Source organism: Galeopterus variegatus, unplaced genomic scaffold, assembly GCF_000696425.1.
Source record: "Galeopterus variegatus unplaced genomic scaffold, G_variegatus-3.0.2 Scaffold7069, whole genome shotgun sequence".
Classification (NCBI taxonomy): domain Eukaryota; kingdom Metazoa; phylum Chordata; class Mammalia; order Dermoptera; family Cynocephalidae; genus Galeopterus; species Galeopterus variegatus.
This window is the reverse complement of record NW_007733180.1, coordinates 1-24,726: the sequence shown is the minus strand read 5'-3', so window position 1 is coordinate 24,726 and position 24,726 is coordinate 1. Positions and strand designations below refer to the sequence as shown.

The 24,726-nt window shown below is 35.3% G+C and overlaps 1 protein-coding gene across 1 annotated transcript; it reads right to left on the bottom strand.

Annotated features, from left to right (window-relative positions):
• Positions 1–2,002: 2,002 nt before the first annotated feature.
• Positions 2,003–23,554, bottom strand: LOC103607047 (5'-3' exoribonuclease 2-like; the record flags this gene model as incomplete). The annotated part of the gene is made up of 6 exons (XM_008591593.1): positions 2,003–2,556; positions 5,247–5,385; positions 9,787–9,850; positions 20,731–20,858; positions 23,259–23,390; positions 23,475–23,554. Coding segments are annotated over 6 exons (609 nt in total), but the record flags the coding sequence as incomplete, so codon positions are not given.
• Positions 23,555–24,726: the final 1,172 nt, after the last annotated feature.

Genomic DNA, 24,726 nt, shown 5'->3' with positions numbered 1-24,726 from the left:
CCCACCGCGACCCACGCCGCCAGCTCCGGGGCTTCGGGGCCGGGAGCGGCCGCGGGCCCCACGTCCACGGAGGGCCGAGCGCTTCCCGACTCCGCCCGGAGGGGAATGGGCCGAGGACCTAGGACCCTGTCGGAGGAGCGGCCCGCCTGTGCCCGCCGCTCCAGCCCGGGGCTCCCGGGCGCCGCCACGATCCCGCCCCGACCGCGGTGTCGCCGCGCCCGCTGCCTGCCAGCGCCGTCCAGGTGCCCCGTATTACCGAGGCACCCCGCGAAGCACGGCAGTGCGGGAGCCCCGGCTCCACGCCGGCCTGTTCCTCACGTCCCGCGTCATCGCACGAAAATTGACCTACTGGTTATTACACCCAATTGCCTTTGTACCGTTAAACGGCAATCTAATAGCAGTTTGTAGCGAGCTTTGTACTTTAACATCCATCACCCCATTTGATCTCTAAAGGTAAGACAACTGCTTGTGACAGACCCCTTAGTTATCACCACGTTAGGCTGTCTCCAAGCTCTAAGATTTTAAAAAACCTTTAATATGAGACCCTGAAAAAATGTGCCCCATCTAAATGATACAATGAAGTATAATTAACTACTTAAAATTGGCCCGTTGACTTTCTACATCAGAATTTGGAGGAGATAATTCATAGCTTTAACTATTACACTTAAAGTTCTAGAAAGCATTTTACTTGAAGTAACGCCATTTTTCTGAAAGATTCAAACGTGGGAACAAGTTGGGAAGAGATGGAGACTAGGGAGGGAAAGCAGCAAGGGGGAAGGTATGAGGCAGGGCCTGAAGGGCGGGCTCGGCTGGCTGCAGCGCCCCTCAGGGCACACCCACCTGTTCCGCAGAGATCTAGCATCATCATTTGTTCATCAGGCCTTCTGCTTGGCCATCTCCAGAGGAACATTTTAAACATTCAAAACTGAATTATTTTAAAGTGAGTTTCATGGTGGTGTCTGACTATTTAGCACACTTGGGAGAATGTGGTGCTGGTAACAAGGTCACAGGTTTGGATCCCCATACTGGCCAGCCACCAAAAAGCAAATAAACTAAACCAAAACTAGAGGTGTGAGAAAAATATAAAGGGTAGAGTGTAAGTTTGGAGAACCTATAATGTTTTACACAGGAAGACATTTATGGGCTCCTCTGGAATATGTGATACTTTATTTAGGTGGCTATACTTTTTTAATATTTGGGAGATAAACTGAGAAATTTAACAAAGAAGGCATTATCACTTTAATGTACAGTGAAGGTAATATATAATAGTTGTATTGATAATTCCTAATAGAGAGACTCTATCTCAACAATAAAGGATCTTGCTCTATTTACCCATCACTAGCAATGAATTCAGTAGCTTCAAAATACCTTCCTATTCAAGGTTAAGGTGGGATTTTTTTCACAGACTGAGATTAACAAGTGTGCTTTAGCTGAATATTAAAGCAAAAATGTCCTATGTCAGAAGGTCAAAGAGAAATTTTATTCTATAATCTTAGGCTAGGATGGAAAAATTGAAACAAAGCAGCAAGAGTGTTCGTGTGCGTCTAAATTTGACAATCAAATGAAAATGTATATGAAAGTGCTGTGTGTGAAGTCCAAACATATATTTAAAGAATTATAATGTGCTAAGTAACGAGAAAAAAAAAAAGAGTACAAATTGAAATTTACTATGAAATAATGCAGAAAACATGCTAAAGAGCATAGACTAGCTATGAATTAAAGTTTTCAACTTTTCTAAAAGAGAAATGTAAATAATTTATTCTCACAAAGAATTTAGTTAGCCAAATCAGTAGCTGACATATTAATATATAAAAAAGTAACAACTTTTCTTGGATTGTCTTGCTCCCCGTATCTTCTTAAAATCTACTTCTTCACTGATTTGCTTTTGACATCTTACTGTAGAAATGAACTGTTTTCTGTAAGACTTGATTTATAAAAACATGCTTGGTCAACATTTTCAAAGCTGAAATACTGTAAAAGAATCAGAAAACAAGAGACCAGAGTTTTTAAAGTTTAACTTTATTTTTTTACTAAAGTCCAGAAATTTCTGTAAGACAATTACATTAATGAAATGTTTCCAAAGAAATACTGAATATATACTCTAGTTTGCCAAGGGTTCCAGCTCAAGAGTTCATATCTAATTCTTGTGCATTAAAAATCAGTATGGATCTTAGATGATCTAGAATACACTGTGTTTTGAAACCCACAGCCAGTTTAATTTTCAGCCATAATGAAAAACCAGTATTCCTTTTCCCATCAAATGTGTTTTACAAGCAATAATAAATTCAGATCTACTGTATTATGCAACACACATCTTTGGAAAGCAACATAAGACAGTGAGATCAGATCAGTAGAAACATACATAGTTAAAAGAAATACACAAAGTACTGTAGTTTTATTAAAAACTCCTACGTGAGAAAGAAATCTCCTTTCCACAAATAGCATAAAACTGTAGAACAATGAAAGAATTTGGGAAAGCTTTACAAAAGCTTAATTCCAACTGTATCTTCCTGAGGGTGGTGGCAAAGGGTATTTCCTTCCTTCTCTAGGATATCCCTGAAAATAAACAAAACAGTTAATTTTCTGGATTAACATAATTGAAAAGAAATTAATTTTACACCTCTATGGAAAAATACATAAAGAAGCTGAGTATGTCTTAAAGGTATAGCACATGGAAAGTCCTCATAAACAGGTGCTTTGATCCAGAGCTTTAACACAAGCTTGTTGTAAAGCTGGAGGCTAGAACAAACGCTATCACTAAAAACTAACCAAACAAGCCTTGACAACTACACTTAAGAAATTCTCTAAAACACAAATGATCTACAGTTAAGTGTTTTGTGTAAATAACATATGTAGGCAGTGTTCTCAATTTTCCCACCACCCCCAGCAGTAATTCAAGTCACACTGAGGTAAGGCCTACATCATCTTTAGACATATTACACTAGGAAAATCATTTTGCTTAACCAAGATAAGAGCTTGCTATGTCACTTAAGGCCTAATGAGCAATTAACTTTAGAGATTTGTTTGGCAATAAATAGTAAAACAATAATATATTAGGTCATTACCACATAATCAATTATTACATATAATTGTTATAGTACATATAACAAATAATATATTATTACATAACCAATGAATGCTGGCATTTGAAACCTGTACGTCAACATTTATATCCTAGTATGCCTACAAATAACATTTCTGTATAACACAAGGTAAATGTTACACCCCTTCCATCATAATCCCTTTTCGAGGCCTCCAGGGTTCTGAAATATGAGCTCCCCCCGCCACCGTTTTGCCACTTAGAGCACTTCAATAGTTTAAATTATAATACAAATATGTGCAGACCTTCAAGGCCACAATGCAGGCTAAGGCCTTGTTTAATCACATAAACTTACCTAAAAATATAATGAAGACATGATTCTATGCTTTCAACAATGAACTTCTGCAACCTAACAGTGCTTCAACAGTTGTGATTTAATAAAAAGTATCTCAATGAAAAGAGAAACTGAGAAAAAAAAATGTGCTTGCAAAAAGTCCTAAAAGAATCATAAATTTACCAATTGGTTTATCTCTCCTAAGTAAATAAGAATTTTACCTGCTGTAACAGCAGAGAGTTCCTTTAAAGGACAAATCTCCTCTGAAGGATGCAGGAAAGATGACAAACTATGGTCAGCAGCCCAGGCAGCCAGGACCCAGCTCTGCTGCCAAACTTGGGTTTCAAGGTTTCAGTTCCCAACTTGGAAAATGAAATGACTGGACTAAAATCCTCCAAGGTTTCTTCCAATTATAAATATGTCCCCCTTTCAAAAATGCTTATTATTTAAATTGCCTAATGTTATCTAGACTCTAGTAGCACAAACAGCCTCAGTTTACTGATGATTTTTAGAGGTCTTGGGTTGAAAGAATTCAAAACAAAAGTCTATGAACTGATTTTAATAAACTAACAAAATCCTCTTGAAAGGCACTAATTATTTGCAAATAGGTGCTTTTGGCACGGGGGAGGGCATCACGTGGACAGACTTGTAAGAATACATCAAAAAATTGCAGGGGGGAAAAAAAGATTTTCCTTAGCTGTCAGAAGAGAGGTGTTACATTAAAAGAACCTGAGTTAGGAAATTAATATTCAAAGCACAGCAAAAGGACTGTAGCCAACACCAGGTAAGCAATTTAAAAACCACTTGATGACACTGCAGGTGTCAAACTCCACAAACACCACACACAATGAACTGCAGCTTTCCAATCCTGTTCTCCAGCAAGAATTCGATTAAGGAGGATGTAAATAGTGGCCAGGGTGTCAAACTGTTGGGGGAAATTATGTCAAATATGCCTCAGTCATAAATATTGTTAAAACTGGATGTTATAAAGAGAAGAAAATTAAGCTAAATTTGTCTGAGAATTAAGATATTCAATAATATAGCTGTTTACCTTTAGTAGAAAAATACAGTATGTAAATTATCAAGGAGCGATTTCTTTCCATGGGGAGAAATGTCAGATAAATCAAGACAAGAGACTTCTAAGAGGAATAAAGACAACAGCTGAAAAGGTAGATTCTTACTTTCAACTTCCAGAAAATTATCCATTATGAGGGATCTAGTTTCTATTAAAGAACAATACCTTTAAAGGAAAAACAATTTGTTTTGGTGACTAACTGTATTTGTGCTAATTCTTACTTACTGCTACGATTAAAAGGGCTTTGGGCTAGAAATTCCTTAAGCTAAGAAAATTATGTATATGTATGATAGAACTATACAATTAAAGTTTGATAGAGCTTGAATTTTTTTGATAAGCTATCAATATTATTTACTCTTTCCTGAAAAAACAAAAATGCTCGGTGTTGCACCCGCACCTCGCTCAGCCAGTGAGCGGCCGGTCTGTATGTGGGATCCAAACCCTCGGCGGGAGTGCAGCCACACTCCCAAGCGGCACCGCCCCTCGCTCAGCCAGTGAGCAGCCGGTCTGTATGTGGGATCCAAACCCTCGGCGGGAGTGCAGCCACACTCCCAAGCGGCGCACTGTAGCAGAGCGCCACCGGGCCGGCCCGAAATTCAGCATCTTCAAGGTATTACCTATTTAGTGAGACAGGTACTCACTCTACACAGATTTTTAATGATGGACCCAAGTTCAGCTGAGCTACTCTATCAATACCTTCCCCAGAAATGTTGGTTAAAAAATACAAAGTTCTGAGAGGCATGTTTAAATAAAAAGTGAGCAGTATGCTTTTCATCCCACAGCCCACACTGTATTACCTGTCTCCCTCCACGATCATCTCGTCTGGGTGGATACCCGGCAGGCCCAGCCAGCATCTGGTACTGGTTTGGCTGGAAGGGTGCATTCTGAGTTTGGAGCATCCGGTTCCATGGCAGCAGAGGTTCAGCCCCAGCACCTCTACAGAAACAGCACCATGTTTTGCATTGAGAAGTCAAGCTTATTACATAGCACAAAGCCTAAAACTGGCAGGTATCATCACCAAATTTTAAGACGGTCTAATTTGCCTGAATTTGTCATATGGGGTATATAGTATCAGAATGTTTAGTGGTATAGTCTAACATGTTTCATGAATTATCACTATGCATTAAAAAGAATATTTGAATTCAACTGAATCAGAAGGTCTAATTTTTTAAAAATATTTTGTTCATTATCAATTGTGAAATTTCATTCTTAGTCACTTAAAGATTTGGACCTAAGATCACCAAGCTGGATACATTTAAGATGCTATCCAAAGAGTAAACATGTACAAGACAGGAGAATGAGGCTTTATTTTCAAAAATGTCCAGACTCGTTCTTGGAATCCATTCTTTCTAGTTAATTGTAGGTTGCAAATGAATTCTTACTGCTGAGTATTTTGAATCCAGGGTAGGGGACTTGGCTGTTTTTTCCCATCCATTATCCTGCTCAATATGTCAGAAGGTCTGATCGGGAGGAAACCTTTTCAAGTTCTATTGATGCAGCTTTCAATTGACCATGGTGACCTAGCAACATGAGCACTAATTGGCAAGGGCTGACTGGCATTTGGTGTACAGTTTACATGGGAACACAGATTCAACAGCTATTATAACACAGTTTGCTGTCCCAGATTACTAGTGGAAAGAAATGTTTTAATTGTCTTCAAGTGCCTATTTTAACTTTGCAGATACAAAGCAACAGGTATCATGTGTTAAATCATAACTTAATTAAAAAACTGTCACATAAGCAAAACAGCAAAGATAAACCTTCTATGGGCAATCACCATTTAAGACTCACTTTCTCCTTGAGGCACTTTCCTCAACTTCCATTTTTATGAAAGTCACTACAAAGAATAAATAGAAGCAAAATCCTTCTGTATATTTTAATTTTAGAAGCTTTTGGGCCACTGAAGATGTTAGGAGGAATTTAATAAAACTTTCAATGCACTGAAGTGCTGACCAGCTGATATATTAACTACAACCATATCAGCATATACAATTCACTTCCAAGGTCTTAGGGGGAAAAATTTTTTTAAAAAGAACTACCAAAGATAATTATTTTTGTGTGATGGCTCCAAGAGAAGAACAGCTCTCTGAAACACTCTAGAAAGGCCAAAGCTATTCTTCACAGTTGGTGGCTGAAACCAAAGCTGTAAAAAATATAATTTGCTGTGATTTAAAATAAAATTAAAACTAAGTCTATATCTCAGAAAGAAGGTGTATAAGTTTAGGGCTTTTAATTATCTGTCAGGTTCATATTCTAACAAGAATTCCTCATCTGTTTTAGCAAAAATAGCTCTGTGTGCAGATAGAAATGGTCTCTTCGAGTCTCTACAGGAGTGAGAGGTTAAGACTAGTTCTGTGACCAAGCAGGCTAATCAAAACTGGGCCATTAATGCAAAACCCACAAGCCAAAAGTACAATTCACACATTGTAGTAACTGTGATCAATTTTTCTTTTTAGTCTTAGAGTGATAAATTCACATTATAAATGGAATTTAGAAATATTTTATGTTCTAAAAACAAGAACAAAGCCAGTTTAAAATTAGCTCATTTTTTTGTTTAGAGTGATTATTTATGTTTTTGACAAAGGTAATTGTTATGCTAAAAATCATTAATAATTAAAATTAAACAGAAAGAACAAAGTAAGAGTGACGTACTATCCTCTTCTGCTTTTTACTGGCAGAAAGTCCTTTATTTTCCACAAGTTTATCATATTTCTAAACTAATTATGTTAATTTACATTTTAATGGAATGGAAGCATTAAAATTGACACATCTTAATTTTTTTAAATTAGCAGTTACTAATTGAGACTAACTAGCATCAGGGATGGCAACAATATTCTTAAGTTTCCAAATTACTGTTTTGGAAAGCAGCTGGCAATGTGAAGTAACTACTACCAATTTGGATATTTTTAATTTACACATGTGGCAAATCGGAGTTTTAAAGATTTTTCCATGACTAACTGGGCTTAACACCCACAGGTGAAAAACTAAATGACTGCCTTGCATATAGCTAGAAAAAAGAAGTGTCCACTGGCAAAAAAAAAAAAACTGAGACAGACAATCTGGCCAAACTCAACTGACAAAGGGAATTCAAATGCTGGGCATCTCTGCTTAGCATTAACACACATAGACTTGTCTGTGTGGGAAGGAAAGGGGAGCTATTCCTGTTGTATTTTTAAGTCAAATGAATATATGGATTATAAATGCTATCTCAAAGTGGAAATAATTCAAGAAGTACAGTATAGTTTAGAATTTCACTACTTACTAGTTGTGATATCTCGACAAAGTCAAAATAGTATCTTCTCTATGTCTTGTAAGGTATGAATGGATGGACTAACAAGCACTACAGAAATAAGTGATGTAATATACCTGCTAGCAGGCTAATGGAGATGTTTGGGATGGCAGAATTCAGTTTTCTTTATGAATAAATGGTGTTTTTATTAAATGACCATGATTTAAGACTTACAAGATAGAATTCTATTATGCTTACATTTAACTTTTGCTTTCAGGCACGATTATAAGTACCTGACTAATACTAAACCAAAAAACACCTAAACTGCTGGGTTCACAAAATCAGTCAAAATAATACCAGTACTTGGCTAGGGTAGAATAAGAACAAAAAATGATGAACATCAGGACAAGGGAAGGGACAATGACAGTGATCTTAGGAAAACTTTAAAAGTGTACAAAGGGAAGGAAAGCTGTGGGACTGAACAGCGAGCGCCCCAGAAGTGAAAGTAGGATCCTTTACTTCCTCCGAGGCCCCGATGGCTTTATATTATGTTCAGTAACTATTCTGATGAGTTTTGTTCTAGTGAAAAGTTTCTTGGTAAAGAATGGTACAAAGAGTGACCTTAGGTAAGCTACTGAACTTCTGTGTGCCTCAGTTTCTTCATCTGTAAAAATGTAAAACTAATAGCATCTACTTCAAAAGGTTGCTGGAAAGAATGAAGTAATGTTTGTAAAAGGATGTCAACACACTGCTGATACTTCATAAGCAGACAATAATCATCAGTAATTATTGTCAATATGGGAAGGAAGGGAGTAACAAGATGGGGAAACTACATAATTTAGAAAATATTTACCCCTTAACTCATTTGATTTCTGTCTGAAAATAATGCTACTCTGAAAATAATAAGATAGCACATATTGTGTGCTTTAAGAATTTATCCTGAAAACAAAGCATAAAACATGCATTACCAGTTTTATTAAATTTTAAATGGTATCTATGTTAAGTAGTTAATATTATTAATAAACAATTGAATAACATATTCTATCTTCTTGAAGAAAACAATGAAATGAAGTTTTGGAGTCTCTAAAGAATTACAGAGTTTTTTTAAAAGGGGGGCAGCATTTATAACCCCGTTTATAAAAACACTTTATTCATTCCAGATATGAAAAGACTCGAGATTGCTAAAATAGGAGAGGGGAGATGAATAAAACAGATTAGAACTGGGAAGGCAAAAAAGGAAGCCTTATTATGATGGGGCTCAATTCGTTTTTGCACTTACTGATACTGGCAAAGCCAGCATGAAATGATACATTTTAAAGCTGCCCTTCCTATAAAAAATTATTCTACAGATGTTAATATAATTACTCATAACATACCTAGTTGTCTTGTTGTGTAGGGTCCATCTGACTTAGGAGCACACAACTTATCAATGAAGGAACACATGTCAAACATCCCTTGTTATTAAACCATGTCACATTCTTTCTAGTCCATGGTACTTATTAGACTGCAGATCCCATAATCCTCTTCTGAGTCCCTTCTGCATTTAATTCAGTTCAGTCTTAAGTAGTTAAAGAAACTGTTTTCAGTTGCAACTAATAACTACTGACCTACAGTGACACTACCCTACAATAGGCTTGTCAGACCTGAAAAAGTTGTACCAAAGAAGCTGATTAGGACTTCAAAAGGTCTGTAGCAAGAATCAATGGTTGGTCTGTACTAATGCTGTGTTGCCAGCACAAAAATGATAAAAGTAGAACACCATTAGTTATGCCTCATTAAGCTGCACAACCCTTCTAAAAAGAAATTTGTTTAGCCTGACCAAAACCTAATACAGTTTTAAGCTCTCTGTGTTGCATTTTCAGGGTTCCTCAAAAGCTTCAATAAAATAAAGGCCAAGAACCAAGAAAAGTAGGAAAGTATGTAATGTGGGTCTTTTAATTCCAAGTGTTAACTATATATTTTCCTAAAGGACAGGTGGTACAAGAGAAATTGCTTTCAGGGAGAAAAAGTATATTTCAAACCACAGAAGATTTAGTTTCTAAAAAACCTACAAGCCCCAAATGTTGATGTGGGAAAATATTTAAAAGTCATATTTGCTTTAATATTACCTGTCAAATCTTTGCTGCTGGAAAAGGGGGGGAGGGCCTCGCCAGGAATCCTGGAACCTCATATCTGGAAAATAAGGAAGGGTTAAATGAAGACTTTTTTTATAGTAATCACCATTCAGCTACCCACATATTTTATAATTAAAAGTTTTTGAAAAAAAAATCTGAAATAGAATATCAACCAAATAAATCACAAATGAAAAAAGAAGTAACCAACAAGGTCAGCAAATTTTGTTTTATTATTTTTCCTTTGATAATAAAACATGGTTTTAATAACCTTGGTCATTAAACTCACACATTTCTCTCTCACTCTCTATATGAGGGTACTTCAAAGTTATGGAAAAATGGAACTAAAAGATAATACAAAGCTCACCATGAACTTTCTGAAGTACCCTCGTGTGTGTGTATGTAAAGGTATATATATTTTTAAATTTATATTTTAAATGCTGTGCAAAAGGAAAGGACTTTATCTTTTCCATAAATACAAACTGAATGACTAGTAACTTTAATGGAAATTCTGAAAATTTCCCTCTAAACATGTAAACTGCTATCGTAACATAAAGCAGAGAACACACAATCTCTCCAACACAAACCAGGAACACATGTTAATGAAGGGACCACCCACTTTTCCTTTGTTTTCTAAGAGTCAAAGCTCTCCCTCTAACACAGAGCTGAACTAGCAACAACATCTAACTAGAAGAAACAGTAACATGGCTGCGGTCTTCTACATAAACTGACTGATAAGCAGGATGAAAGAAATATCCACCAATATCCTGACCATCCCGTAGCTCAGCGGGTCGGTATCAACCAACTGCAGCTCCTGGCTGAAGCCAGTCTGCCGTGACCTAATTAAAACAGCTGGTTCCAGAAGTTGTATGATGAGTTCACTGCGTGAGGACAGTAACCTCCTCCAGACTCCCAAGACCAAGTACAACAACGCTTACTATAATGTATTCAGGGTCACATGTTAATGGAAACAAACTAGAAACATGCTTTTCAAAATAACTTTATTAAAGGAACAAAGAAATGAAACCTTATCTCTGATTAGAAACAAACCAACAAAAAAATGCAATCTGGTTTTTACTTTAAAAAAAAAAAAAGAATTGTGCTTTCAGAAACCTCACAAAGGAGAACATATTACAAGCAAGGTGTGTGGCTGCTCACAAAGATTCAGTGTGACACACTGGCTACCTCTGCTTTGGGTTTCATTCCAATCTCAACATGGCTGAGAAGACCAGACTGAAGAAAGCTTTCTAAATGTGCACAAACTATCTGAAGGGGAGCAGCCTTCTGCAGCTACCACAGCCTGCTCTCCACTTGGTCCATGCCCAGCAGGAAAAGTTTCCAGCAGCTCTCAAAAAGGAGCAGGAAGCCCTTCACCAGCTGCTAATCCCATGCAGAATCCCATTTTGAATTGAAAGGAAGGTGACATCTCCAGTTAATTTGAATTAAGTCTCCTTTTTATCTCTTAAACCAAACTTCTAGCAGTCAAACTGACTAACAATGCTGAGGAGGTTACAAGGTGGTCATCAGGCGAGTAATGCATGTTCAAACCTGGACAGCAATTCACGAAACTCATCCCCACACAATCCACAAAAAATGAGGAAGAAAGTTCTGTATTCTAGGCCCAGTTCTGAATCACTGCTATAGACTATATACACTATTTGAAAATCATAATTAGAAGAGGTAAAAACCAGAAATTCTTACAAGAACAACAATCATTTCATTTGTGTGGCTTACTTCTATGGAAGAACTTAAGATACATTTTCTTCAACATATGATTTTCAATGAGTTATCATGTATGAGGAAGTAATCTGCTGAAAGTAAAATCAACATTTGGGCCACTCTGTTAAACTTGAAGTCTATTGGTCTAATCAGATCACGTACAAAAATTAGTTTGGTGAGGATCAGTTAAAATGTTCCCAGAAGAAATTATAGAGTCTTTACATATACAAAATTAGCTAATAAAACCAAAGTCAAAAGAATACAGCCTTCTGGCCTATTAGCTCAGTTGGTTAGTGTGTGGTGCTGATAATACCAAGGCAAGGTCCAGGGTTCAATCTATGTTCTAGCCAGTGGGGTGGGGAGGAGAAGCAAATTTCATTCAAACACCTTTCTCGCTTTATACTTCACATGTCCCAGAATCTCTGGTCACCCTGGAAATATATCCCTTTTCACCATTAAGACCTACTTCCATGATTCTGGTTCCATGGCGTCTCTTTATACATGGAATAATTACAGAATACACACTCTCTATGGTACTTATAAAAGCTTCCACAATGGATCCCTAATAAATTTAAACTTGAATGAAGATAATAAAAAAACACATCTATATTAAGAGAAACCTTCAAGAGCACTTATCCTAATATTTTATGAAAAATAAAGGCAGAAAAAAAGCTTGCATATTTTCTCCTACAAACAGTACGAACGCCATCACCATCAGTTATACATAATCATTAGATTCAAACATTCTACATGTTAGATTAAGCACAGCAATATTTCTAAATAGAACTGAAATGTAACATTCACTAAGTATAAATGCTTTATTTGGAGAAGAGGAAAACTTCTCAATAGTCTAGCAATACACCTGTAAGTGCCCAGACAAGCAGCAAACGTTCTACTCCATCATTTCTAATATGCCAGGTGCTTCCCTCTCCATTTTCCATTTACTATCTCTCACCTCCAAGACAACATTTCTCACATAAATAAATTCAGCATGTGCAAAATCATGGGGGGGGAGGGGGGGACGGGTTTTAAACCCTAAGCAAACTTTCTAAAACTTTTAAATTCTGTGATACAATTACACAAAAACATCCCTTGCCTTCAATCTAAAACGAAAAATGAAAAGGATCAAAGAAAAACTTCAAGGCTACCCTTCAACAAATTTCTTCATGCAGCTCTGAGTAATATATATAGCACTTAGGTATTCACAAAGCAGAAATATTTCCTGGCTGATAGGTAATAAAGTAGACAGTAAAACAAACATTATCATTCATTTGTATGGTTCTAAAAGAAGACCCACTTGAGAGGGAGAAAAAAAATTCTGAGATAGTGAATTGTACTTCAGAAGGTACAGGAAAAAGGACAGCTAATTTTTTCCTTTGGTCTTTAAAAACTTTTCTAGAGCTCTTTGTAAGGCCACATAAACCAAGGCATCACCAATAGCCTCTCAAGTGACAATTTACCTAATCAGTGTGGCAATCACAGAAAAGATTTCATGTTTACTGATTACACTAATCAAAAATCACTTTTCAAATGCAGTTAATTAACAAGTTTACCAACTGAAATGAAGAGAAGTCACATATCAGGTTCTCTGGCCTGAAGAAACCAAATGCTTTATTCATACTAAGTACTCAGGGCTGCACTTGACCCAAACAAGTTATCAGTACCAGAATAATTACTCATCAGCCAAAAACTGACACATCAAAGACAAATCAAAGACTAACAATAAGAAACACGTACAGCAGACACTTGATAGAGAGCTGGCAGTTTGACCAAATGGCCCTTCTTGAGTGTAATTTTGCCTTACATGGGGAAAATAGTTATGATAGTAAAAACATTTTAAAAGTTTAATTAAATGGTTTAGATCTCAATTTTACTAAAAATAAACTATTTCTGACCAAATTTTAAAGTGTAAAATTCTACAAGAAAGCAAGCTAAACTTTTAACATTTATTTAATATTTTCATGGTATTTACTATGTGCAAGGCACTGTTTTAAGTGCTTAATAACTTAAATTCATTTACTCTGGATATTCTGTGAGACAGATATTTGCATTCTCTGTACCATATTAGAGATGAGGAAACTGGGGTACTGACCAAACCCTGTCTGAGGTCACACAGCTATTAAGGGGCAGAGTGAAAGCCAGAGCCTATGCTCTCTTAAGCACTATCCACTACACTAGGCAATCTCCAAGTTTTATGTTCACTTGTGCTGTTGGCTGAGGTGACGCTTCGGGTTATTCTATTTCAGAAGGGGGAGAGGAGAACCTCCGCTGATTTCTGTGCTTCTCAATGAGGACGCTCAGAAACTTTCTTTTTCAAGAGTGCAGGATTAGTGCTGTTGGCTGAGGTGACGCTTCGGGTTATTCTATTTCAGAAGGGGGAGAGGAGAACCTCCACTGATTTCTGTGCTTCTCAATGAGGACGCTCAGAAACTTTCTTTTTCAAGAGTGCAGGATTATGGATTTGAAAACTACTTTCGACATTCTGAAAGTTTAGAACTGGCGTTATAACACACATGTACTTAAGACAGGAAGGAAAAATAACACAAACTTAACACATGTACTTTGGTTAATAAGCACCTTGATAAATGTGGGGTTCATGGGAAGAAAGTAAGAAAAGGTCTTAGCTAAACATTTGAATCACTGCTCTTTTCAAAAGGATAATATAATCCCCAAGATTTGGCATTCAAAAGAAAATATAAAGATGGGATCAGATAAAAATTAGAATAGGACATATATAAATACGGATGGATGGATAATGGAAAGATTGATTGGTAGATAGAGGAGGATTAGTTCTGCATAAATATTAAATCTAGAGGTCACAATAAAGCACAAAATAAATATGCTAGTAAAATCCTAAAGACAGTAAACTAAAAGAAAAGAAAAACTAAATCATTTGTTGGACTATGACCTAGTGTAGAGTATTGGAGAAAACATCACAGAACATGGGGATTTCCTTTCTTGATATTGGCAGCACTTGTCTGGGTTTATCATCACTCAATGACCATTCCAGATCAGGCTATTTATCCAATACATCTTATTTATCCAATGTATCTCTTACAAAGGTATCAGGGAATGATTTGTGAAATGACACATTTATCTTCTCAGAAGTCCAACCTCTCAACCCCAAGCACTTCTAGGTTCTCTTATAGCCAAGGGCAATTAAAATTCATTAACGTATTCAAATCCTTTTAGAACTTTTACATTCCTGGCTTACATGTAGATGATTCCCAAATTTCTCTCTTCAACCCCGTCCTCTCTCTCTCTTGAACAAGTAACGAACTCATATTATCACCTACCAGCAGATGACTCTAATGTCTTTCAGGCACTTCAACCTCCACAAAATCACCTGTATTTTTCCATATTCCTTCATCTTCCTGAGTTTCCATTCTTTTAAAGGCCTCCTTAGTCACTCAGGTGTCCACAGTGGACACATAAGGTTCATGCTGATCCCCCGCTCTTTGCACACTCAATTATCCAGCCCTTCAGCATTCCCTTCTCACCTTCTCTTTGGATCAACTTTGCCACAGACCAATTCAGACCTTCACCATCTCTCCCTAACCAGATCAGTTACCAACAGAGTCCCAGTTCTAGGAAGATGTAACTGTTTCACTCTTCTGCTTAACAAGAGTTTTAAGGGGCTCTTATAAATCAGAAAGAGACTAACACCCAAATCAAGTCACCAAGGAACAAAAACAGCCAACTTATGAAAGAAAAACTGGTCAGTAAAAATATGAACAAAGCAGCAATTTTTTAAAATCATATCTTAAGACAAAGATATGTCATTCCTTATTAAATAAAGAAGAGGTAAGAAACAAACAAAAGAACAAATGAGCAAGACGTTAAAAAAAAAAAAAAGATAGGATCTGGTATTAGTGGGAGTGGGTAGTAGAAATTTTTATATGCCACTTTAGGAAATATAAATTGATATATTCTTATTTGGAGGTTAATGTGGTAATATCAACCAGAAGTCTAAAAATTCAGCATATTTTGATCCAGCAATACATTTCTAGTTATTTAGTATGCAGTTAAGAAAAAAAAAAACGTTTTTAAAAGATTTCTAGAAAAGCCCTATATGTTTAAAAAATTAAGTAATATACTCCTAAATAATCCATGGGCACATAGTAAAATAAAATGAAAATCAGAAAATACTATGAACAGAATGATGATGAATATGTGACATAAAACTCTGTGGGTTAAGGGTAAAGAGATTAGAGAGAAATTTATAGCACTGAAGTGCATATATTAGAAAAGACTGAAAACAAATTACCTAAGTCTCCTTCTTAAAAATTAGAAAAAAAAATCAATTTAAACTCAAATATCAATTAAAACTCAAGAAAGAAGAGAATAATGAAAACAAAAGTAGAAAACCATTAAATAAAAAAAATACATGGGGGGAGGGGAAGAATCACAAAGCCAAAGGTTAGTTCAATGGGGAAAGAAAACTAATAAAATTAAATAGGCTCTAGCAACACTAATCAAGAAAAAAAGAGTGACTGTACATTACCAATATCAGGAATTAATTTTAAAGTCTTAAAGTCATTAAAAATAAGAGCATATTATGAACTACTTCTGGCAATAAATTTGAAATTTTCGAATGGACACATTCCTAAAGGAAAAAAAAGTAACTTACCTAAACCAACATACGTAACAAAAAATCTGAATGACCCATATCTATGAAAGAATTTGAATCTATAATTTTAAAAGTTCTCATAAAGAAATCTCTAGTCCCAAATAGCTTCACCATTGAATTCTTCTAAAGATTAAGAAATGACAACAATTTTACAATAACCCATACAGAGAACAGAAATGTAGGAAACACTTTCTAACTTATTTTACAAGGTCAGAAAAACCCTACCCCAGAATGTGGGAAAAAAAAAAAAAGGAAAATAAAAAGCTAACCTCTCTCATAACACACAGATGAAAAATATCCTACGATATACTGATACACAGAAGATAGCAGCAAATAAGAGAGATGAAATATTCCAGAAATTAGACTTATTCCAGAAATGGCATGTTGGTTTAACATTTGAAAAATCAATCAGTGTAATTTACCACAGAAGGAAAAAAAAAAAAAAAACCATATCAACAGATGGAGAAAAAAATTTGATAAAATTCAACAGCCACTAGAAACAAGGAATAGAAGGGATTCCTCAATCTGATAAAGATTATCTCAAAGAAAAAAAACTATAACATTATGTTTAATAATGAAATAGTAAAGCTTTCCCCTTAAGATACAGTGGGCATGAAACAAGGATATCCACCATCACCACTTTGATTTAATTACATGAGAGATCCTAGCCAGTGCAATAGAGAAAAAAGAAAAAAGAAAAAAAAAAAAAAGACATTAAGATTAGAAAATAAAATTGTCACTATTTGCAGATGACATGATTGTGCATGCAAAAAAATCCAAAAGAACATGTAGGCAAACTATTAGAATAAATGAATTTACTAAGGTTGTTAGATACAAATATTTAAAAATCAACCTTATTTCTACATACAAGCAAGTAACTGGAAAATTACATTTAAAAGATTATATTACTTACAAAAATGTCAAAATAATTATCTAAGAATAATTCATTTTGTTCTCAATTTTTTATTGTGACATTTCAGACTTTTTAAAAAGTTATGAGAAGAGTACAAAGAATTTTTACATGCCCTTCATCCACATTTCCCAAATGTTAGCATAAACCTCTATTCATCAGACCAATAAAGAAGTAAAAAGGCAAACTACCAGGCAGAGAAAGAAATTTCCAATATAAAAAACCCTCATAACCAGAATACAAAAGAACTGCTATAAAATAAAACAAAAAAGATAGAAACCAAATAGAAAAATGGACAAAACTCAAACACATCACAAAAAAAGGATATCCAAATGGTCAATAAACATAAAAAAAGTTCAATTCAGTCATCAAGAAAATACTAATTAAAATCTGAATGAGATACACTACCTACCTAATAGAAGGTTAAAAGTGAAAAAGACCAACAATTGGTAAGAACATGGAGCAACGAGAACTCCCTTACACTGCTATAGGAATGTAAACTGGTACAAATGGAATGTAACTTGGGAAATGTGTCTTGCATTTTTACTCACTAAAATTGAACATATGCACAACCCTATAACCTTGCGATTCTACTCCTAGGTACATATCCATCAGAAATGTTTACATACGTGCATCAAGACACAAGAATTTCACAGCAGCACTATTCCAGCAGCTTCAAACTGGAAACCAAGCCAAATGCCATCCCTACTGGACAGGTAAACAGTGAAATAGTATGAGTTGGAACACTATAAGCAGTGAGAATGAATGAACTATTGCTACAAGCAATACCACGGATAAATCCTAGAATCAAAGTATTGAACAAAAGAGTGCAAGTCTTTAAAAGGCAGTAGTGTAAGAGACCATTAGATAAAATCAAAAAAATCCAGAAACCTAACGTGTGGTATTGCAGTCAGGATAGTGGTTACCTTTAGTGGGTGCAGTATCTGAGAAAAGATTCAATGAAAGGATTCTGGGGACTAATAATTTTCTATTTCTTGATCTGAGTGGTTACATGAGTATATTCATTTCACAAAAAATAACTGAATTGCACATGTACGATTTATTACTTTATATATGTTACATTTCAATAAAAAGTATATATTAAAAATACACGTTCAAGTATAATAACCCAATTTTCAAAAATTGCATATATGAAGAATAATAAGAAACACTGCTTATTTCAGGACTGTGGAATTAAAGGAGTTCCCCTCTAGCTGGCTCAATTTAAATATCACATTCTTGCTGATTTTTTTTTTCCCATAAACTCTTTTGCTCCTCCTATTCCCATCCCATTTTGAAAAGATGTTAAGTATCATTAGAGTCCCAGCACTAATCCTCAAGTGACTCAATGTTTACAAGGCAGAGAGAAACACTTGTTTCTTGCTCTAAGCCAATTCCTACTTTTATAAATACATCTCCCAATTTTTTAGTGATGTAATTAAAATAAAGATATTTTAACTGGAATTGATTCTAATCAAAGTCTCTTTACAAGTAATTGGTAAGTACAAATTATATCTAATAACAGCTACAACAATGGCAAATGAGGAGTTTTATATATACATATATATATATATATATACACACACACACATACACACACACATATATATATATATATACTCAAAGTAATAAAAGCAAGGAGGGGACCCCACTATTTGAAATAAAACACAGACGCAAACAAGAGTTGTCTGTTTCCAAAGAAGGCGGACCAAGGACTATAGAACTGTAGGCCCCTAAAGGCAAAAAATTCTCTACCTCTGGTGCGATACTAATAAATGATAGAACTTTCTGGTTTCTTTCTTTCTCTTAACTGTTGGAGCAGGATCCTGTAGGCTGCAAGCGGAAGACCATGGGTCCTTAAAGTTCGTATGAACCTTACACCAAGTGTTTTTCTTGGGAGCGGGTCCATGCCTGATACAGATTATGGGCCTACAATTCCATAAAAGTTAAGAAGTACTGACCTAGGGTAACAATTTCCAAAGACTAGCATCCAAGATGATTTGGGGGAGTCCATGAACAAACTTTTTATCTTTATAGTTATGTATATATTTTGATGTATATTAAAAAATAAAGCACATCAAAGCCATTACGTCACATGCCACTATCTGGACAGACCATGATGGTGGTGGATCCAAGGACCAGGCCTCAGCAAACATGGAAACACGAGATGGAAGGAAGCTGCTTAACAGAGAACACGTGCTTTTTCACCTTTGCTACTCAAGCCTCTTTTCAGATCTCTAGAAGTTTATTTGATGCAACAACATCAGAAATTCCTCATAACTATCATCTTGAGAAATATTGGCTAAACTAACCCAGAGATTATACCTGGCTCTAGCATTTCTGCATCTCAATTCTTTCTCCTATTCAGAAGCTGTGATACCATTATGGATAGGAGTAATTGGCAAAGAGCCATTAAGAAAAAAAAAAAAAAAAGAAAGAAACTGATAAGGAATGTGCCAGTAAACAGCTGGCTTTAAATATAAGCTGGAAATTCTTTTACCATTTACTGGTAAAATCTCATAGCACAAATAGCTCTTTCAAAGTGATTAGACTGTCCTGTTGATACTGAATAAATGGAAATACTCAGAAATGTTATATGCTAAATCTTAGGGGAAACAGCTATTCAACCATAGCACCAAGCAGATCCCCACAGGGTCATTAAATTCTATACCACTTCTGTGCTTCACTAAACAGAATAAAATTGCTGAAGTCAATAGTTTTTATGATAGAGTCTCACAATGTTCTATTTGGTAACATTAAGCCACACGGTAAAGCCACACCCCCAGAGAGGGACAGAAAGAGAGAAATTTAATTTTTATGAAACATTCCAAATATTCAGAAAAAAATTATTTACATGATACTACACTCAGATTTAACAGATGTTAGCATCTGGCTACACTGTTTCTTCTCCCCCATGCTGCCCTTGTCTGGCTGGATAGGAACCAGATAACCAGAAAAGGAGAAGCAGAGCCTTCGTGAAAACAATGGTTTTGAGAACTTGGCACATGACATACTTCCTTGGTAAATGGGCACAATCATGGAGCTGAAAAATAACATTAGAATGGGGATACAATTTAAAATTAATTACTGTGAGGTCTAACATTCAACTATTCCTTTCCCATTGTAATCTAAATGCCGTGTTATTTTCGTGGTTAACGTTTCTGAACTATCCGCAAGACATGTAAAGAGGGATTAAGGAAGGCCAAGGTCTTCAAAGAATCACAAGGTTAAAGGAATATTCCTATCTAAAACAATGCCTGGCTTGATCTTAGGTAGTACTGAGACACAATCTGAACCAAGAATATTTTGTCTTTCAGATAACTAAGTGGTGACAATTCCATATCAACTGCATCTTATTTAATTGCCCAAATACTTGGATTGATGGAATAAACAGCAATCAATTCTACCTTTTTCCGCATATGTTAACTCAGAAATAGATTTTTAAGTGAAGATAAGGAAGAAAACCACTTCACCTTATTCAATTAACCATATACAGTCACGATAAAAAGGATTTTAAAGATTTTGCATAAAGTACAAGTATTTCTTTACAACCCTTCTAACATGTTTTTAAAGTCCACTGTCTGCACTGATACAATAACTCTTTTTAGCAATGAAATCAGAAAACAACCTGTGCTGTGATATTTAATTTAGAATACAAAATAATGAATTATTAAAAACTTACTTGACATCAGTTTTGGAATCTGGGCTTGTCCTCTCAACAGTGGCCTGTATAAGTTTCCCTGGTAAGTGACAGGTGGTGGTGCAGCATTGCTGTAAAGCCCAGATCCTGAGCCTCTTGGCATAACATGGCTGTAAATGGATCCAACACACAAGGAAAAAAAAAAAAGTATGTAGAAACGTATCCATCCTATTACAGCTGACACAAATTAAATGCTAGTAGCAATCTCTTTATTACTAGATCTGATTAAGAAAACACAAATTAAAAAGAAGATTTATAATTAAAGTTCAAAACTGTACACAATGGTAACGGTGATTGCAAATGTTCATTTGTCACACCAAGACTCTTAATTGATAATCATTTAAATACTTACTAATTACATCACACAAAAAATAATCTGAGCCTATTTTTCTTTTTTACTGCATTATTAAGCTTTTTCCTCAAGGACTCATGCTGTTACTATCACTTCACACAAACTAGTCTATATCTTGCTGTCCTAAAAGTCCTCTTATATCTATAGTAAATAGATTTACTTTTTCTATTTACTGTATCATTTTTATATACATTTCTTTAGTCTTCATAATTATAATATGTATACCTACAGAATACTTCACTATGTTGATGTCTTTTTTTTTTTTTGGTGGCTGGCTGGTACAGGGATCTGAGCTCTTGACCTTGGTGTTACAAAGCTACGCTCTAACTATTTCTCATATTTTTACTATACCATTCCTCTCACTTAGTACTAATATTATAGATTACAATGGACTAGAAATATCCAGACATATGACTATGCTGCCCTAAAATTATTTCCTCATAATAAATTCCAGAAAGTAGGAATTTGGATCAAAGGTTAACAATATCTTCAGAATTCAGAACTCTGTTTAAGAAGAACTTCTTTGTTGCTTTCCAAAATCACTGAAATAATGCAAAAACATATCTTAATATTTTACTATTATTAAGAATGAAGGGCACTGTAGGGTGACTATAATTAACAATTTATTGTACAGTTTCAGTTAGTTAGAAGAGAGGATTTTGAATGTTTCCAACACAAAGGAATGATAAATGTTTGAAGTGATGTCAAGAACAAATCAGTGGTTGCCAGGATTTCAGTGGATAAGGAAAAGAGGGAAGGAGGAAAGGAGGGAAAGAGGGAGTAAGGGAGAAAGGGAGAGAGGGAGGGAAAGAGGTGGGAGAGAGGGATAGATGGGTGGAGCACAGAGGATTTTCAGAGCAGCAAAACTATTGTTTGATACTTTAATGGTGAATACATGACATTATGCATTAGGCAAAACCCACAGAACTGTACAATACAAAGAAGAAACCTTAACATATAATTAATATATCAATATTGATTCATAATTGTAACAAATGTACACACTAATTTAACATATCAATAACAGGAGAAACTGTACATGTGGGTGGGGGCAGGTATGGGAACTTTGTACTTTCTGTTCAATTTCTCTGTAAAACTAAACTGCTATAAAAATACAGAGGGAAAAAAAAGAATGAAAACTTTCCAAAATAATAACAGGTAATGTTTACAGTTTTTAGGAACTATCCTAATCACTTGACAAACATTAGCTTACTTAATTCTTACAACTTCATAAGGTAGATGTAATTACTGTCTCCACCTTACAGATAAGGTAACTGAAGCATACGGTGGTTAAGTAACTTATATTAAGTAACAGAAAAGATATCTGAATTCAGACACTTAGGATCCAAAGCCCAGCTCTCAACCACTATTCCACACTGTCCCTCTTACTTTGATGTATAAGTTACATGTTGATGGTGACCTCTGCCTAAATCACTTTCTGAATCTTAAAGTTTCCCCATTAGCTGGAAGTACCTACTTACAAGCTATCATTACTAATTCGTGAATCATAAATCATTAATATTTCCGCCAGCCTGTTGCTCTTTTTATCCCAGCTTTACCTGTTACTGTTTCAAAGTCCCCTCTATCTACCTATAATATCTTCTACAGCTAGGAAAAAGACAATTCAATAGCTAATAAGGGCAAATAATAAAACTCAGAAATTTATAGAAGAGGAAATACAAATGACCAATAAACATATTGAAAGATAATCTCAGTAGGCATGGATATGCCAATTCAAGCAACAATGAGACAAAACTATTTAACCACTGTAAACAAAAATTTAAGAGACTGGTGGCTTTGTGTACTAATGTACTGGTTAACACTTTAAACAGATTCTCTGTCATACAAATTCAGCTAAAACTTTCTTGAGGGTAAAGAGAATGTTTTATTCCTTTTAACTAACTGTCAAAAAGATAGTAAAACCTCTTACAGAAAGAAAGTAATAGAAATTTCATGCAACACATAAATATATAAATCAAAGAAACAAAAGTAAAATTTTAAAAATGAAGAAAAGCAAAGAATTATCAAAATCATTAAAACACCTACAAAATAGTTGTATTTTATGGTCTCTTAAATATTTGTGACACAAACATTGCCTTGTTTTGTGGCATGATTCAGAAAAAGCAAAACATACAAGAGATAGAAATCCATGACTCACCCCAAAGTCCTGAAGGCTGCCTGATCCAGGTGGACAGGCCGCCGGTCCCGATTAAAGCCAAGCTGGGGCTTCCACTGCCGTCCATTACTGGATTTTTCCCAGTCGCCAGGTTTTAGTACCGCTGCTGGCTTTCTGACCATTTGAAAATACAATATTTAGTCATAAGGATGAACATCCATTCATACAAAATAAACCTAGGTAGTTTACTATTGTTACCTTGCTCCTGGAAGCATTACAGCTTTAAAAATGTAATCTTCAGCAAACTGTGGGTCTTTAAAATTAACACTGAAAGAGAACAATAATCAATTTAATGATTTGATTATATTGGCCTGGCTTAATTATCATGTAAACTGAGGTATTTTTCATGTTTAAACAAAATAACTAAAATTCAAGACTTCTCCAAAAATTACTTTAGCCAATGGTTTTGCCAAATAGCTAAATATCTTCCTCACCAAATTGCCTCTAACTTTGAGTACACAGCCTTCATGTATCTTTCTCTGTGGGAAGAGCCAGGTTCTAGCTAACTGTGGGTGACCACAGAGAAACAACAGACATTGCCTCAACTCTTGAGAAATTTCAATATGATATTGGACATAGGTCAAAGCAGTTTACAACAACAAATACCTTTCATTTTGTTCAGTCCATGGCAAAAATCCCTAGCATCTTAGAGAGGATAAGCTCCTATCGCAAAAAACGAAAGATGCACACACCAATAGAAACATTTTCAAAATCAAAAAATGTACACAGATGGCTAAGAAACCTATGGGAAAAAACGCTCACAAAAATACTAAACTTCCCTGATGGAACCCTGTACTCTATTCACCTAATGTTTGTTTTTTAGATAATGAAATAGTCAGAATTTGAAAACTACACAAATGCCTATTTTTAAAGCTATACACAGATTCTGAATATAATCTGAGTCAAACTTGCTTTCTGCTATGGGTGTGTGTGTCTGTCTATTCCAAAGGTTGGTAAGTATATAAGTATTCCTTCTGACAAAGCAATTTCTCTTCTCTAGGACTCTAGTTATGTGTGAAATTTATCTTTAAGGATGCTCATAACACCATTACTTATAATATTAAAAGACTGTAGAGCCTAAGTGTATAATAAGAGTGGACTGCTTAAAGAAACTAGAGTTCTAACTAAAAATCCTCAGATGATATTGTTAAAAATTTAATAGCAGAATACTTAACGACATGGGAAAAATATATATACAACAGACTACACATATATTCATCAATAGGTTATCAGTGGTTTTCTCTGTATAATTGTCTCCTTTCCTTTGTGTTTTTGTTCCCCCCAAAATTCCTCCAGTGATTACAGATTACAGTCAGTTAAAAAGATTTTACTGAAAGTTTGAAGGTTTTATTGAAATGGCTGACATTTTTAGATAGCTAACTTTTTTTTTTTTTTGGTATAGCCACTTTAACAACTAGGGTCCATCTTTTATAACTGAAATTTTCATTGC